Genomic DNA, 16,299 nt, shown 5'->3' on the forward strand with positions numbered 1-16,299 from the left:
ATTTTAACTCTGCCATATTCCCTGGCCCTAACTTAATATCTCTGCATGATATACTTTATGGACTTAATAGGACATGCAAAGCACTAGCTTAAAACTGCTTGGTCCTTTGGGCTTTTAGTAACGAAAAATTTCGAAGCAACTTTGAAAAAAAGTCTGTCTGACAAAGTACATCTGCGTAAATGCTGAGAGAAACCCTGGTTGGCCATGTTGAGGCAATCCACCATGACTCCCAATGGAAAAAAATGGTTGAGATGACATTCCCTTTCACCTCAGATTTGGGCAGAAAACATTCTCTTGAACTTTTTTCACCACCAAGGAGCTGGATGGAGGACAGGCATTCTGCATGCACAGCATGGGAACAAAGCCACTTTGATTTGATTCCATAGACTTTAGTTTTTTGCCAAAATCATGAAGTAAATAGATACACTGGTGTTCACACCCACTTACATCAGCAATGTCTAATGTTAAACATTTGTTGTTAGTAATAACTGCCTATCTATTTAAGATTTTTTTCAGTCTTCTGGAAAGACCATGTTGCAAAAAAACCCAACCAACCAAACAAACAAAAAAACCAAACACACAAACCACAAAAAAAAAACCCCAAGCCCCCAACTTTGAATATATTTTTGTTGTTGTTGTTTTGCCTACTTTGACAAGAGGCTTTAAATCCCTGCAGTTTGGGTCATCTATAACTCAGCATTTTTATATGGTTAAAAGAGTGTGTGTGCAAAAGTGAAGTGCTTGATTAAATGCAACGTGAGTTTATACATATGATAATGCAATTGACTTGATTTATGAATATTTTATGTATAAACTGTTATGCTATTTGTTTAGATTATTATAAAACTGAATTTTCAAGAAAATATTGAACAGTGGTCTTATTTATAAAGAAGCAACTATTTTAAGAAGGAGGCCTACTTATTTCACATAATGGTGATTGTAGGAGGGTTAAAGGTAAAAAGGAAGCAGAAAAGCTACAACTGCTTGTAAACATCACAAACTAGGGATGTCAGCTGAAATGCTCAGTATGAACCAGTATCACTAGTTTTAGCTTCATTGGTGTGTAGTCGTCTTTTCCCGGGACAACTAGTCTTTTAAGCTTGTTTGCACTAAAGAGCTTTGTTGCAAGCTCTTTTCTAACTGTAGTTGAGAAACATGCCTGGCCTGAGGGTACGCCCGGTCTTCTATGGTTATACCCAAACTGGTACACAGACATACAAACCTCTGTGAATTTGAAGGCTTCAAAGGCAGCATCTATTGCCCTTTGGGTGCAGTCAGAGTTGGTCACTCTTTTAACTGTTACTGAAGTAAGGCATGGTGCAATGTATTTCTTTGATGCAAGGAACATGTGTGCAATGCAAAATAAAGAACCTTTCACTGTGTGTGATTCCTGTGTGATGTGTTTGAATAGCTGGGTCTTGTGTACCATGCGGGTGATTATTGGGTATCTGCCAGCCAGAGCCGCTCCTATCTTGCATGTGTTATTTTAATATTGTATATGGACCTCACAGGTAAATATTTCTGAAACTTGTGCGTGGACTAAACATATTTTTATTCTTCATTCTGTGTTTCTAGTCCGGGACTGTGAAGCTGACCAAGCCTGTGGCATTATGGACCCAGCAGGATGTCTGCAAATGGCTGAAGAAACATTGCCCTAATCAGTATCAAATCTACAGTGAGTCATTCAAACAGCATGACATAACTGGTAAAGTATGCACTATCAGAAATATTTTATTTAAAATGTGGCACATTATTTTACTTTCTTGTTAATAGATTGTAACCATGGACTGAGGGCTTTTTGTTGATTGTATGACCAGACAGTTGCAAGGTTTAGAGCAGGGAGAATACACTGGTTTTCATAGGATGTGGTAAGTGATTTCCCTGTCTCTTTCAGATTATTCAGGGTTAATATAATGAGGAAACAAGCCAGTCTGTATGTGGGTAAAGGATACACCCTGTTCATTCCAAATAAATAACACCCCTCCCACTCCAAACATTAAGAAATGTCCTATGAGGAAAAATGTAAATGAGTTTTTTTTCATTGAGGTGTTTCACCTTGAGTTCATTTTTTTTTTTTTTTTTTTTTTTTTTTTAGTATTAGAGTTCTTAAAATGTAGAATGTGAAATAAGGCCAGCCGAGCCCCTCCCTAGGGATGAAGCAAGATCAATACAGCAAGTTCATTTCTGACCAATATTTGTCTTAACTTTGTTCTGGAAAACTTGCAATGGAGGAGATTTTTACATCTCTCCATTCCAGTATTTTCTGGTCCTTAATGTTGGTATTTTCCTAGTAACAATCTAAACGATTATTTCCAGCCAATGAAACTGGTTTCTGTCCCAAGTGTAGCTCAAGTACATTCAATCGTTCTTTCTTGCAGCCTTTTCTTTACTGGATGGGGGCTTCCCACTTGCACATATTTTCTTTGTCTAGTCTAAAACATACATGTTTGTTCTATCACGGTTTGACTCCCAAATCCCCACAGAACCTCAAAACTTCAACACTCAGTGTGTTGTCTTAAAAGAATATATTAAAAAGCATCATTATATTTTATTTTCCTATTTATTTTAGAAGCTGATATTGATTTTGTTGATGTGCTTGACTTGTTAGCTCCTGCTCAGTTTTCTGTGTTGGTATTTTAGCTGACCACTTTGAGCTAACAATCAGTTTAGCAGAGTAACTGGGTTAAAATAAATACGGATATAACTTGGGAGTTAAATAGCATTTTTGCTCATATCCCAGACAGTAATTAATCTGTAAAAAGTTTAATGTGGAACAGAATTTGTTCTCTGAAATGGTGGTGCACAAAACTGGGGACTGGCATTCAGCCACATAGTATCAAGCAGAGATTTTAGTTTCACATACTCAGTCTTAACAATAACGTATTGTTAACTAATGTATGTTTCAATTAGTGTCTGTTCATGTATGCATACTTGTGGCGTTTCAAATTTTACATCGATTCCTGTTGCTATTCTTTCCTTTCTGATAATATGTGAATGATTGCAAACAGGGCAAACAAAACTACCAATGTTTGTTTACTATGTAGCCATGAACACACATACACACTTACATATGAGAAGTGGTTTGTATTGCTTTGTTAAGTGTAGACTTTTAGTATGTAACTACTGTGCCCATTTCCTCTAAGTCACCATCTGTTGAATGCAGTCTATGGGAATGTAGTCTGTGTTCCCAACCCATGTGTACAGATGACTGCATCCAGAGCGCTACCAGAAAAAAATTGAAACTATTTCTTAATTTTTTTCTCGTACTGTTTTACTGTCATATTGTCTCCTTTTGGAATAAGGCACTGTGAAATTAAGTTGAAAGGAAGAAGTTGTTTTCATTTCAACATAAACGTAGGTGGAAACCTTGTAGTTTCACTGTAGATGTGCAAAACTTTGAACTTTATAGACCTCTATGAAAAAGAAGAATCAAGATCAATCTTTCTTACTTTACACAAAAGAGGTACAAGGAAAATACTAGTATGAGTGTTAGAAAGTACATCTGCAGGAAAGGAAACAACTTCAGTACCTGCCAAAGAAAAGAAGAAATGCAATCAATGTTTGTACAGATATTATAAAAAGTATATTGTGATAATATTATGAGTGAAATCAATAACTTGGGAGGATATTTCCAGTGCTGTTGGTCCCTGTGACTCTGATTACTTGAAATCTAATAAGGGGATATAACAGTGGATTTGTGGCTCCAAAAAAGTAGAATATAAAAGGAGCATGGAAACTAATGTGAAGATTAAGCCAAGGTAGTGTAACTGTTTCCAGATATGGCTATGGAAAAGTGAATGTGATTGTTGAAAATTTCTCAGGAATTAAAGTGACTTTACAGGCTGCTTTGATATGGAAAAATATGATGGAAAAGAACTTGAGGAAAGTGACATGAAAAGGATATTTAAACTTTATTTGAAGATAAAATCTGAGGCATGGTCATAAGCCAGGAAAATGGTCTTGTGCAAGCATATCTAACAGTTGTTAACTGTAGGGGTTGAAAAGTGTGGCATTTTACTTGGGACTATTAGTTGCTGATTACAGTTTATTAATAGAATTGGGGGCAAAAAAGCAACCCAAAATGTCCTTTTTTTTTGTGGGGGTTTTATACCTTTTTACTACTCCTAATAAAGAGCAGCTGCAAACGTATAAGAAAAAAATACTTAATTTGGTGTTTTACCTAGTAAGGAAAAAGTTCTTCATGTTAACAGTGATGTTCAGGATGCCATGGGACAGAGTGTATTCTCATCAGATTTGCAGATGACACCAACTTGGGGGTAACAGTCAATAGACTCAAGAGTAGGGCTGCCATTCATAGGGACCAGGAACCAGACATAGGCTGGAGGAATGAGTCAGCAGGAGCCTTATGAAATACAGCTGGGAAGGCCAAGCCCCTTGCACCCCATTCAGCCTGGGGTGGGCTGGCTGTCTGGCTTTGATGGAGAGGACCTGTGGTCTTGATAGTCAGGAAGAATAAATGAACCAGTGTTGTGCCTTGGCAGCAAAAAAATGCTAACAGAATCATGGTCAGTATTAATAGGAGCATAGCAAGCTGATCAAGGATAGTCATTGTTCCGCTTTACTTTGCACTTTTTACACTCCAGTTCTTGGATCCACAGTGCTGGAACTTGCACTCCAGGGCCACCAAGATGCTCAGGGCTGGAGCACTTACCCTGTGACAAGGGGATTGAGGGAGCTGGGCCAAGAGGCAGCCTGGGGAAGAGGCAGCTTGTTGGGGGTGGGATGGGGGGACTAGCAGCAGCCCCCAGTGTGTAGAAGGATGTTGTCAAAAAGATGGAGCAAGATCCTTCACAGTGATGTATGAGAGACACCAGACTTGAGTTGAAACAAGAGGCTGAGCGTAAGGAGAAGCTTTTTCCCTGTGAGGACAGTTGGGTATTGGAACACGTTTCTCAGACAGGTTGCACGGTCTTTGTCCTGGGATGGTTTCAAGCCCCAGCTAGATAAAACTTTGAAAACCCTTATCTGATCTCATAGCTGACCCTGCTTTGGGCAAGGGATTGGGCCAGAAATCTGCTGGGTTCCCTTTCAACCTGAATTCTTCAGTGGTCCTATAATTTGCCGAGTACTTAGTACCACAGAACTAGTGAAATGCATTTTTGGAGCCAGTTAGGGAGAATTAAATATGGAAAGGCCTAACAGGAAATTCAGAGACTTCTTTTATACACAAAATTGTTGAGTTCAGGGAGTGGAGCATTTGGTTAGGTTGACTTACTCAGCAACAGGTCCATTTTCATGGTGTTGGGTGCAGAGCCAGAACTGAAGAACTTGAAGGACTAATACTGAGTGAGGTCTAAGGGCACCTGGTAGGAATTTACACTGGTAGGAAAATAAGACAATAAAAAGAGAGAAGAAAAGGATGACAGTGGCCTGTGCAACCAAGAAAACAAGGTAGTGGTAGGGCCATGTCACCAGAGGCTCTACTGCTGATGTTGGCATTTACATCGGTGTCAGGGGACATAAAAAGTTGCTCTGACTGGCCAGATTTTTATAGTCATTTTATACCAGTATAATCCAGGAGGCAGACCTGAGAAATAGACCTTGCTTTCAGTGTACATTTGTGGCTCTGAATTTGCCAGGCAGCAGGATTTTTAAATGATTAGGGAGTTATTGAGAGATGAGTTGTTCTTTGTGTGCCGTTTTTGCAATGTCTCAGCATTAACAGGGGCAAGACTGAGCATAGAATGACTAAGAAATAATAATTTTGGGGAAAACGGTCCATTGACAAAGTAAATGAAGAAGATGTCAAAGTAACTAATTATTGATATGTGACTTGTTGAAAGAAAGGAAGGAAGGAAAGAAACCCTGCTTCACCTCTTGTTTCTACACCATGTTCCCCAGTGTGCTAATGCATTTCTTCAGAGCGTGAGATTTTAATGCTATGATCATTAAACAAACCTCATTCTGTCAAAGTAATACCCAAGAGGCACCTTGGTCCAAGTGAAGGAATTTAATAGAAGGTGCTTGAAAGGACTCAAGCCTTTTTAAATTAAACTTTTAAGGAGGAAAGGAACAGGACTAGAGAAAACCTCTTTTTGGTTTTAGAAGGTACATGAATATTCATGAAACACCAAATGGCACCTAGAAAAATGAAATATGAACTGCCACTGAAAACTTAATGGAAATAGGCTTAAAATCTGGCTAATTCTATAAACTTTAAAGATGCTTGCATTAAATCAGCTATATTGACATTTTTTTATAAAATTCATATAAAACCTTGCTTTTAAAACCCGAATTGATTAATTTTTTTCACTTCAGTAATATCTTTGCAAATGTTAGGGTTTTTTCGTATCAGCTGAAATGCTCACGTTTAGCGTGTTGGTGAAGGAATGGTCTTGTGCTTCAAGATGCTACTCTGGAATGTGAAGAAATCTTGGCTCTGTTTCAGGTTACCGTGGTATTCTTAGGAAGCACACTGAAACTTCAGGGTCTAAGTTACTCTGTCCATACAGAGAAAGGGCTTCTTTTTCTTATCAAAGTACTGCCAGATATCTTTTCAATTTCCAGAACATATCTAGTTTAACTATGCCCTTTGTTTTGTTGAACTTGGCTGAGTTTTGTGCTGCAACCAGTGCAGTGACTTGGGGATGAAAGGTGTGCCGTGGAGCACAGGAGGCCTGGGTTTTGTTCCTACCTCTGGGGCAGGAAGGGTGACCAAACCCAGGGGTGGCTTTAGTCACCGTGTTGTGTCCTCCTGGGCATGTTCATCTTCCTTGTATATGTTTTGGCATCTGTACAACAGAGATAAAGATACCGATGTTGTGATATGTGTATAAAAGACAGTGTTTGTGTCAGCTGAATCTTCCTATTAACAGGTTGGCTTCATTTGGAACAACTTCTGCCCATTTCGTGATCCCTCCCTTTGCAAGTGATTCCAGCTTTGTTATCCTTCATCCTTGCAGTGTTGATGAGTATCACATTGACCCAACATACCTCTCGTGCCAGTGACGCAGCACACCTAATTGACATGTGATGCAAGAAGCAAGATGAGGTCTTCTGTAAGGTGACCTCAGTAAGTGTTCACCCCAGTGCTTGCCTGTCTGTCTTACCTGACACCTGGCCCTCCAGTCTTCTCATAAATCCCGATGTAGTTACAGTAGTTACAGTACAGAAGACTACATAAACTGGCACCTTTTCTTGGCTTATTTTATTGGACATTGTCTTATTGTCCCTTATAAACTGGTCAAACCTACCCTCTAGGTGGTTATTGGTAGAGAACTTTTTTTATGATCAGGTGTAGGACTGGTACCAAGTGAAGAAGGTCCTGGGTCAGGGCAAGGTTGTGTAGGAAGTACTTTAGCCTCTTTAAAAGCTTTATTAAAGTTTTGCTTACCACATTTTTCTCCTTTTTGTCCCAAACCTGTAGCAAGTTTTGAGCATTCTGCAGCACTGTTGTATATCTCAGAAAGCATCTAGTTTATTCACAGAAGAAAAGAGGTTTTTTAGTAGAAGCGAAAAGGACCTTCATTGTGTCAAAGTGGAGGGTATTTCTGGTAAAATATTAGTCATCTTCCTTGTTTTGCATGTGATAGTGCTCTTCAGCACAATAGATCTCTCCTCTGAAGCAGTGTTCATCTGATAGTGGTGTTGTAGAAGCAACGTCCATCTCCAGCCATCTCTGTGAAGCCCTCCTCTTCTCTGCAGTGCAAAGCTTCAGCCAGCCTTGCCCATGGTCCTTATTTATGCCATTTTCCCCTGCTCTTTCTTGTGAGGTCTTAACAGCAGTGTTGGCTGGTGGGCTGTCAGGTCAATCCTGATTACATCCATCTGCAGTTTGAAAAATAAAATCAAATCACTGTTTCACCCTGGAGAGAGCTTTTATTCTGCTGCCTGGATAAGGTCAGACTTATTTGCAGTATGCTTTGTGGAGCTGTGATACTCATGTTGGAAAATGTGTGGGGCTAAAGAGTTTTCCTTGTTTCATACTTGGCTGCTCTCAAACTTTTAACATGTGGAACACATCAAAGAGTGAGATGGGTGTTGGGATAAGGCTCCTGTTTGCATAATATGTGGCAACTGTTCTTTTTGCATGGGCAATAATGTCAGAAATATATTAATGTAATTGTGTTTCTATAGCATAGGAATGAGAGAAGTTGGATGAGCCAAATAGTTGCAAAGTCAAAATTATTGTTTTCATTATTCAGCCTCTTAATGATAAAGAAAATTTTGCATGAAAGTAATCTTCTCTCATGTCTCAGCAATGGTTCCTGGGTCTGGCTTTTCACAGAATCATAGAATGTTTTTTCAGCCAGATTATAGCTCATGCAATATACAGTGAACTCCCATAACAGGAGGCAAGACTGTAATGGCTCATAAGAGATCTGGTATGACCAGGAAAGGCTCACCTGCAGTTGAGAAGGGGACAGTGAGGCACTTGAACATTTCATTGAAGTTGTAACTTAAATATTAACATAGTTGATTATTTTCTGATAAATTGGCTATTCTGTGAAAAACAATCTGTGGAGTATTATGGCAGAAAGTAATCTTTTTTATGAGGTTTTTTTTTTTTTCTTTTAGTCTGGAACAGGAGAGTGTTTTCCAACTAGCTGCCTTGACAAAGTCTTCATTGCTAAACTGACTTTCTGCTTGTGCATAGGGGAGCTGGGCCCTACATTTGTAAGAAATGGAGTCAATTAGTTACGAAGTGGAGCTGTCTTCTCTTCCATGCACAAACCAACGTGGAGTGTCTAATGCCATTATTTGTTACATAAAATCCTGCATGGAAGAAGTGATAGTATCATCTGTTCAGTTTAATAGGAAAGGGAACTTGCTGAAGGGTGGTGGAGGCAGTTTTGTCCTTGCTTGCCAATGATATCTTAATGTTATTGCTTCTATGTCTACTAAATTCAAAATTAAGTTTCCATGCTCCTGCTCTGTTACCAGCTGTGAGATCTGCTGTGCAAGTAGCTGATGAATGTTTTACACCACTTCCTGTCTTATTGGGGATTTCTTGGGTCTGGTTGCTTTTCCTTGGTATGCTCTCTCCTCTTGTAACTACCTGGGAAGATCTCTCATGGTTTCAACAAACGATTGCTCTGCAGTACACTCGAAAGTGAATTGCACTCTAGCTGCCTCTTTTTCTTTACTCTGTCGCTATATAAGAATTCAGTAAGAGCCATGGTAGCCAGATGTGCCGTAGCTTTTACTCCTACCTAATGTATAACACAGAATCCAAATCATCTTTGAACTGAAAGTATAATTCCTGTCCTTTAGCTTCAGATTTGAAATTCCCTGTCAATTTAGCTTAGGTAAATTCTTCAGTATCCTTGGAGTGTGAGTATTTAGGTGAAAGGAGAAAAAGGTATATTTCTTCATTTGAAGGAGTGTTCACTTGCTCCTCAGTACTTACTCCTCAACTGCTGTCAGATGCTGGGGAAGTAATGTTTCATAATTACAGGCAATGATAATTAGATTATTCCTTCCCTCTAACGCCAGGATTTTTTGCATTTTTAATTTAGTCTTGTTCTATTTATTTTAGTCAACTTTTACTAACTAGTGATCATATAATCTTCTACCTTCCTCCTTGAAAAGATCTTTGTTGTACAGTCTTTGCAAACCTGATCTACTCTATTGTCTATAAAACACTGATTCACATCAGTGTCGTGTAAAACTCACCCCCAGAACCTCTCATCATGGCAACCAGTTTCAAAATCAATTTCTGTTTCTTACTCAGAGGGGAGCTAAAAATGTGAATTAGGGTAAGATATGGAAAACTGTATCAAATGTCTTAGCAAAGCCTATTTCAGGATTTTTCAAACCATATTGTAAAGCTTTGCGATATTTCCTAGTTTGCTGATAAGGCTGCACAGCATATCTGCAAAAAGCACAGTACACTGATCGTGATCCACTGACAGCCAAGAAGCTTAGGAGATACTGAGTTTAGACTTGGGTGCTTACCCTGTCTATGTTAGGTGACTCAGGCATCCTACTTCAGCGGGATTCATAAGACCAAGGGTGATAGAGGAAATTGCTGAAATAATCAATGAAGGGGATGAGGGATGCCTCCAAACAGATGAATTTAGTGGACTTTAAGCTAAAAGATGTTAGGAAAACAGCCCTTTTATGTTCACCCTGTTTCCTTTGTCCTCATTCTTTTGTGACCCTTCAGGTGTTCTTGATGAAACATGCTTTTTATCAACTGTTTTTTTCTTTGGCTGCTTTACAGGGGTGTTGATTACCTTATGAATAGTTCTAACACTTTACCAAATACTGAAGCTCTACCTTCTCATTTCTAAAGACATTCTTTTTCTACAGGTTTTTTGGAATCATCACCAACCGTTAGTGATTACATTATTACTTTACCGTGTTCCTTGATCAATCACTAGGCTGTGTGATCCCATGATCTAGAAGCTAGGTAGGGTGAAGTGCTCTTATTACTTGGAGACCTCCAAGGAACAGCTTGAAACCATGGGATGTAGCACTGTTAACCCTGATGGCACTCCTTTGTTTCCTTTCTTTTATTTCCTCATTTAATTAATACTGATGTACTACTATAGTATGGTGTGCAACAGCCTGGAGGCTTTCCACTCAAAGGACAGGGCCCTTAGTTTAGAACTGGCCATGGAATATTTAGGCCTTCCTATGAATTGTGCTGATTCCAAGTATTGTGCCCTGACCAAAGTCTCATTAAACTGTAATTCTGTGTTGCTTTTTTAAAACTTGTGCTATATCTATGGAGGCTGAAACTTGGGGTATTTTAGCTCAGACTGCTGGTTAGTACTGCTGGGCTTTCATTTCCCACCAAGTCAAGCTTTCCAGCAATGCTTCAGGAGTTCTGGTTCCCATTCTGGTGGGAACCAGGACAAAAATGGGATGTGTTGGAGTGTCTCCCTTCAGATTACTCATACTGTTGTCTGGGAAGGAGTATTTGTTGTCTTTGCTGTGCAGACACAAAGTCAATTTTAAGGTTCAGTTGTAGGTAAGGAAACTTAGATGGGGAAAACTTTGATGATGAAGTGGAGGAGTTGTTAGAGGACCTTGCAATCCTTCACTTCGGAGAAATGAATTAATTTGCTGCTTAGTGAGTGCATGTCTGTGATATCAGTGAGCAGCTAGAGCTGATTCTTTTTATTTCAGCTTGTTACTTGCCAGCGTGTGCTATTCATGATATGGGGATTTAGTCTTAGTGTAATCTTATAATTATTTGGCAGCATTCCCCAGGCTAATAACACAGCTAACCTAAATGCAGAGGGAAGTTCTCCTGAAACCTGAACCTGGAGGAAGTCATGGCTGTGAGTTTGACTTCTGCTTTGTGACACAAACAAGTTTTGTGACACAAACAAGTGTGTATTTAATCTCTCCCATCCGATCGGTCTGCAATCCATGGTGTTCCTTCTCACCTCCGACTCCCACCGGTGTCTAATCCCTGTGACTCTTCCCAAGCCAGATGCCCACTGTCGGTTATGCTGTCATTTCAGCTTCTGCACAGTTGATTTTTTTGTTTGTTTGTTTTTAAATATATATGCAGACAACAGATCCACTCTTGCACCAGGTCTCTGAGAAATGGATTAGCTCATGTCCTAAATATTCCCTCTGTGGTGGCCCCCCGTTCTCACTCTGCTTTCTCTGCCCCCGGACCCCTGGCCAGGATCAGGGCATTGCCGACAAGCGGTGGGCCCTGAGTTCCCCCGCTGGTGCAGAGCAAACAGCCGCCTGCAGTCATCAGTACTTCCCAGACGTCTCCGGGTTGGTGTTTAGGAAAAAAAAAAGAAAACGCGTTTGGGAAAACTTGGGTTTTTTTTCTTTTTACACCTCTTCCCATTGCCGAGCGCCGGTCGCTGCCGGGGACGCGGGGCGCAGTACCGCCGGGTGCCTCGGGGGGGCGCCAGCAGCCAGGCTAAGGCTCGCCCCGCCGCCAGCCTTGCGGCAGCCCCGGTACCTCCCGCAGGCGTTATCATCCCAGAAGATCAGCGTGTGTGTAAGCTTGTGTCTTCAGTGACAGCTGTGCTCAGGAGGGTATGAAGCAAGCCAGTGCTTACCCCTAACTTTCAGTCTTTTCTAAATACCTTGTCAATTCCTGAGTTTTTTCGTGTCCCTCTTTGAAAATGATGCTGGGTTTGGAAGTATCAGCTCAGCCAGCTGAGCCTTTTACAGAGAGCAAGGGACTGGAGGAAAAAGCACTTCTCTCTTCCTCATATTATAATAAAATAAAACCCAAAGCTGCCTTTTTGGGTTTTTTTAACCACTCAGGTACTGAAGCACCTGGCTTTTGAAAGTCCAGATTTGTCAAGGGAGCAGTCTTCAGTAAAAAAGGAGTGCCTCCCAATACTCCAGGGAAAATTATTTTTTAATTTGATATAGTTCATTGAACAGGCTGAAAGTCTGACAGGGCCTGATACAGTGCGCATGGCGCTGAGCTTTATCCTTGTTATTGTAGAATGTGCAGTGGAGGCAGGTCACGATACCTGGCTCTTTTAGCAAAGATGGAAGGATCCAGCTCCAACATTTTCCTCTGAATTCAGTGGAAGTTGCTCATGGAACAAAAAGAAACAAAAAGGCTGGATTCTGTCCAATCCCTTACTGCATTCAGGAACTGATTTTCAGCCCTTCACCCAACAAGGATCTGCACACCCTGCGAAGTCTTTATCTGATTCCTCAGACCCTAGTGGTGATTGGCACTTAACTGATGCAGGAGAAGGCTTTTGGTCTTCCTGTGTGCAGCCAGAAGAATTGCTTGCTACCGGAAAAGAGGAATCCACTGTGAGAAACTTCCATCTCTTAATTGATTTTGTTATCTATGAAGAAAAACCCTACACTTACAAATGTGAGCATTGACACACAAAAGTAGGATCTTAATAAGCCATTTTGATCTGAAACACAGACATGTAGATTAATCCATGAACCTTCTTAACAAGGTGTACTAAAGGCATGACTCCTTAAAAAAAAACCAGCAAAACCCAGTCTTCCCTCCCCTGAGGTTTCATTAACCTTACTGAACCACGAAGTACTTGTCGGAAGCAAGCTCTTTTATATAGCAATCAATGTTAAGTGGTTAATCCCAGATAAAACTTGGGGGACTCCTGTTCTAATGACTTATTATTAAATATAACTACTATCTATCATAATCCAATATGTGAATGCATACATTTGAGGGCTGTGTTGCTGCTGAAAATCAGGTGCTCCATTCTTACTGAACTTCAGTGGCTGCTATTACAGTCTGCTGTGGATTTTAGTCTTTCAGGACTGCATTGCTGCATATTTACAGCAGAAGCAGGGTTAAGGGATGAAAAAAAACCAAAACAAAAAAACCCAGAAGAAATCAAAAAACCATGTCAGGACATGAGGTATCGCACAAAAGTTTTCAGAACCGCAAGAGCCTGCAACGCATCATGCTGTGCAGACCTTGCCCTGTTCTCCAATAGCTCTGCTTGAAGCGCAATGGAATTCCTGCCTGCTAGGTTAGTAAGAGAAGCCTCCAAGCTCCACAGACAAAAATGTTGCTTCTTAATCACTGACTAAAAAACTTAAATGCTCCCCCAAGGGGAATTTGAGGTTTTGTTCTGTTTTTGTGAAATGCCGAACAATGATACCCTTGAGGAAATGTGTATCTTTTGTCAGTGTGCCATGTATTTGAGACAAGCTGTCAATGTAATCCCAGTCCTGTCAACTGTACTGACAGGGCACCTGCATTGCACTGGGCCTGGTGACATTGCGCTGTGATTAGAGGGAGGTCTTTTACAGAAGTGTTTGATCCACCCAAAGACGTTTATGTGTATAAACCCCGGTCTCTTTCTCTGCAGGTTCTGTTGGGTGCAGTGAATTGCAGTATTGCAAATACTTAGCTGTTTGCAGGTCAAAATCACCAAATCCTGGTGTTATTTAGGTTGCAAGGGTCCTTTTGAGATAATCTAGTCCAACCCCCCTGTACACGCAGGGTCAGCTAGAACAGACTGTCCAGGAGTGTGTCCAGTTGGGTTTTGAATGTCGGTACAGGTGTTCTATTTAGCTAAAGTTTTCCTTGACTATCCTTTTGAATGTATACTTTTTAATGTTTGTTTTGCATAGGTTATGTAGATTTTATCTTGCAGTACATGTTCTTGATCTAAATATAACAGCTCAAAACCTCAAGATGGATTAATACGGTTATTCAAAAAACAGTGCCAAACGTGGAATAATCCCAAATGGCCTATAAGGAAATGTTTGTTACGTGTTCTAATTTTTTGTTGCTGTTGTTAAGTATAAACACTGTCTGGAGAAATGCCAGGAATGTGACAATCTGTTATGAGCATATCAAACCTATGAAGTAATGCAATCCAATCGGCTGTCAAGCACTAGTTAAATTGCAGTGCTAAAATGCTTGTGTCCATTGGTTTATGGATGTTATACGGATGTAGATAAAGCTTGTCATATATTGCCTTATCAAAAACAAACAAAAGAGAGCTTGATTGTGATGAATGTCACCTGTAACCATTATCCTAAGCTAATCTACTTCTGAATTTGCCATTCACAGATGTGTACAGTCCATTTTTATGTTACATTAAGCCATATTAAGACTCATATCGTACTGACTTATTCCAAGGCTGTCTCATGGAGAAAGCTTCTTTCTGTTAAAAAATGCTGATCTGGGCTTTTTTTTTTCTTTTTATTAAACTCAACACAAGTAGCTGCAGACCTGTTAGCCTCTTGCCAATTCTGCCAAAATAATGGAACAGTTAATTTGGGTTTCTATCAACAAAGAATTGCATTGTATAGTTAATACCAGTCATCTTGATGCCTGGCCTGTCAAACTAACCCGGTACTTTTTTATTTCTTTCTTGTTTTCCATTGGCAAGGGTACAAGTTTGGTAGTTATACTGTATTCCACGTGGTAGCAGTTCTTTTTTTGCCCCCTAAGCATCCAGCCTAGGATCACATGACATCTTAATTAAACATGTGCCTTTTAATTCCCTATGCTGCATGCTGCAGTCAGGCAGGTTCATTGACAGATGCCCATACACAGCAGGGAGACACTAATGAAAAGGGCCTTTATTGGTGTCCCCTGGTTTAACTGGTTGCACAGCATTGTTCAGACTTCAGGTCATCTAAGTGTTGCAGTTGAGGTGGTAGAAAACAATTAGCAGGACAGGTTAATGGTACAAGTGTGGTATAAATAACCTAACTAAATGGTTCCAACAGAACTTGTTTCCTTGCAGCCAAATGTCGTGCAATATATGAGAAATCCCTTCACCCCACAGGTATGGCCTGTTCTCCCTAGGAATGCAGGCTTCAAAGAAGAGAGGTGGGGGTTATTTTAGGTAGCCATGTTACACGTACCTAAACGCAAAGCTAATAGGACTAATGTAATCTCTTGTTGTAACAGCTGTATTGAATAGCAGGGATTGTTGTGACATATGCGGGCCGGGTCGCTGAAGTCTCCTACTAGGATAATGTGTCCGGTTGTGATGTTTTAATTCTAAGAATTGTGTAGCAGTAGATGGAAGGTGGAGCCCAGCCTTTTCTCAAGCCTGGAAGATGAGCCTTGTGTTGTCATGTTACAGGAGATGAAACTGCTGAAAGGAGGGTTGATAGGTGACTTGATAACTGGGTATAGGGACGTAGCAGGACAACAGCGTGTATTCAAAAGCTGAAATTGGAAGCTTGAGTGATTCAGTAATCAGAAAATGAATCCTGGCTTTGCAGGTCATTCAGCAGTGAAAGTGCTTACTAGGAAAAAGGGTAGGCACTGGCAAAATCAAGTTTTTAAAAGGTGGGAAAGGTGGGTGGAAAAATACAGGGTGAGCAAGCATGCATGCAGCACCCAGGCTCCATGGTCACAGTGGTCCTTTAAGCAGAAATATCTGCAATCTCTAGATTCCAGTATTCTCTGTAACCTCGTTGTGTGGATTTGGGTAGGGAGCAATCTGTATTTGCAGTTTTGTTTTTCTACATCTTGAGAGTCTAGGCCTTCAGAAGCAAAGGCCCCTGGGAAGTTCAAATGAGCCTTGAACTAGGCACCCCACATAGTGGGAGATACTAATTAGCAAAACTACAGCTGAAATAATGTGTCAGTTACCCAGCTGTTCTTCCTGTGCTCTACGCATGGTTTTTCCTACTAGTTCAATTGTTATGTCAGACTAGGTCTAGGATAAAAGTTTTGATATAAGGGCAACTTATCTTTGTATTCCCAGTTCAAGCTATTGTGAGCAGTCCTGAGTGCTACTAGATGTACCCCTGTTGTAAACAGCACATTTGGGGTAAGTACTTGTACTTAGGAAGCTACTAAAACCAGTTAGTAATTTTTATGCGTACTGTGTGTTTTCCCGACAGCTCTTCTAGGGTTTGAATCTATTATATTTTCCT

The 16,299-nt window shown here is 40.3% G+C and overlaps 1 protein-coding gene across 3 annotated transcripts in view; it reads left to right on the plus strand.

The window, feature by feature from the left end:
* SAMD12 (sterile alpha motif domain containing 12) overlaps positions 1-16,299 on the plus strand; it is a 197,006-nt gene that overhangs the window by 63,467 nt on the left and 117,240 nt on the right. For all 3 annotated transcript variants that reach the window (XM_080380254.1, XM_080380255.1, XM_080380256.1), the window contains one exon: positions 1,576-1,705. In XM_080380254.1, the coding sequence (XP_080236380.1) occupies positions 1,576-1,705 (130 nt within the window). The remainder of the gene's footprint in view (positions 1-1,575; positions 1,706-16,299) is intronic.

Source organism: Falco punctatus, assembly GCF_963210335.1.
Source record: "Falco punctatus genome assembly, chromosome: 3".
Classification (NCBI taxonomy): Eukaryota; Metazoa; Chordata; class Aves; order Falconiformes; family Falconidae; genus Falco; species Falco punctatus.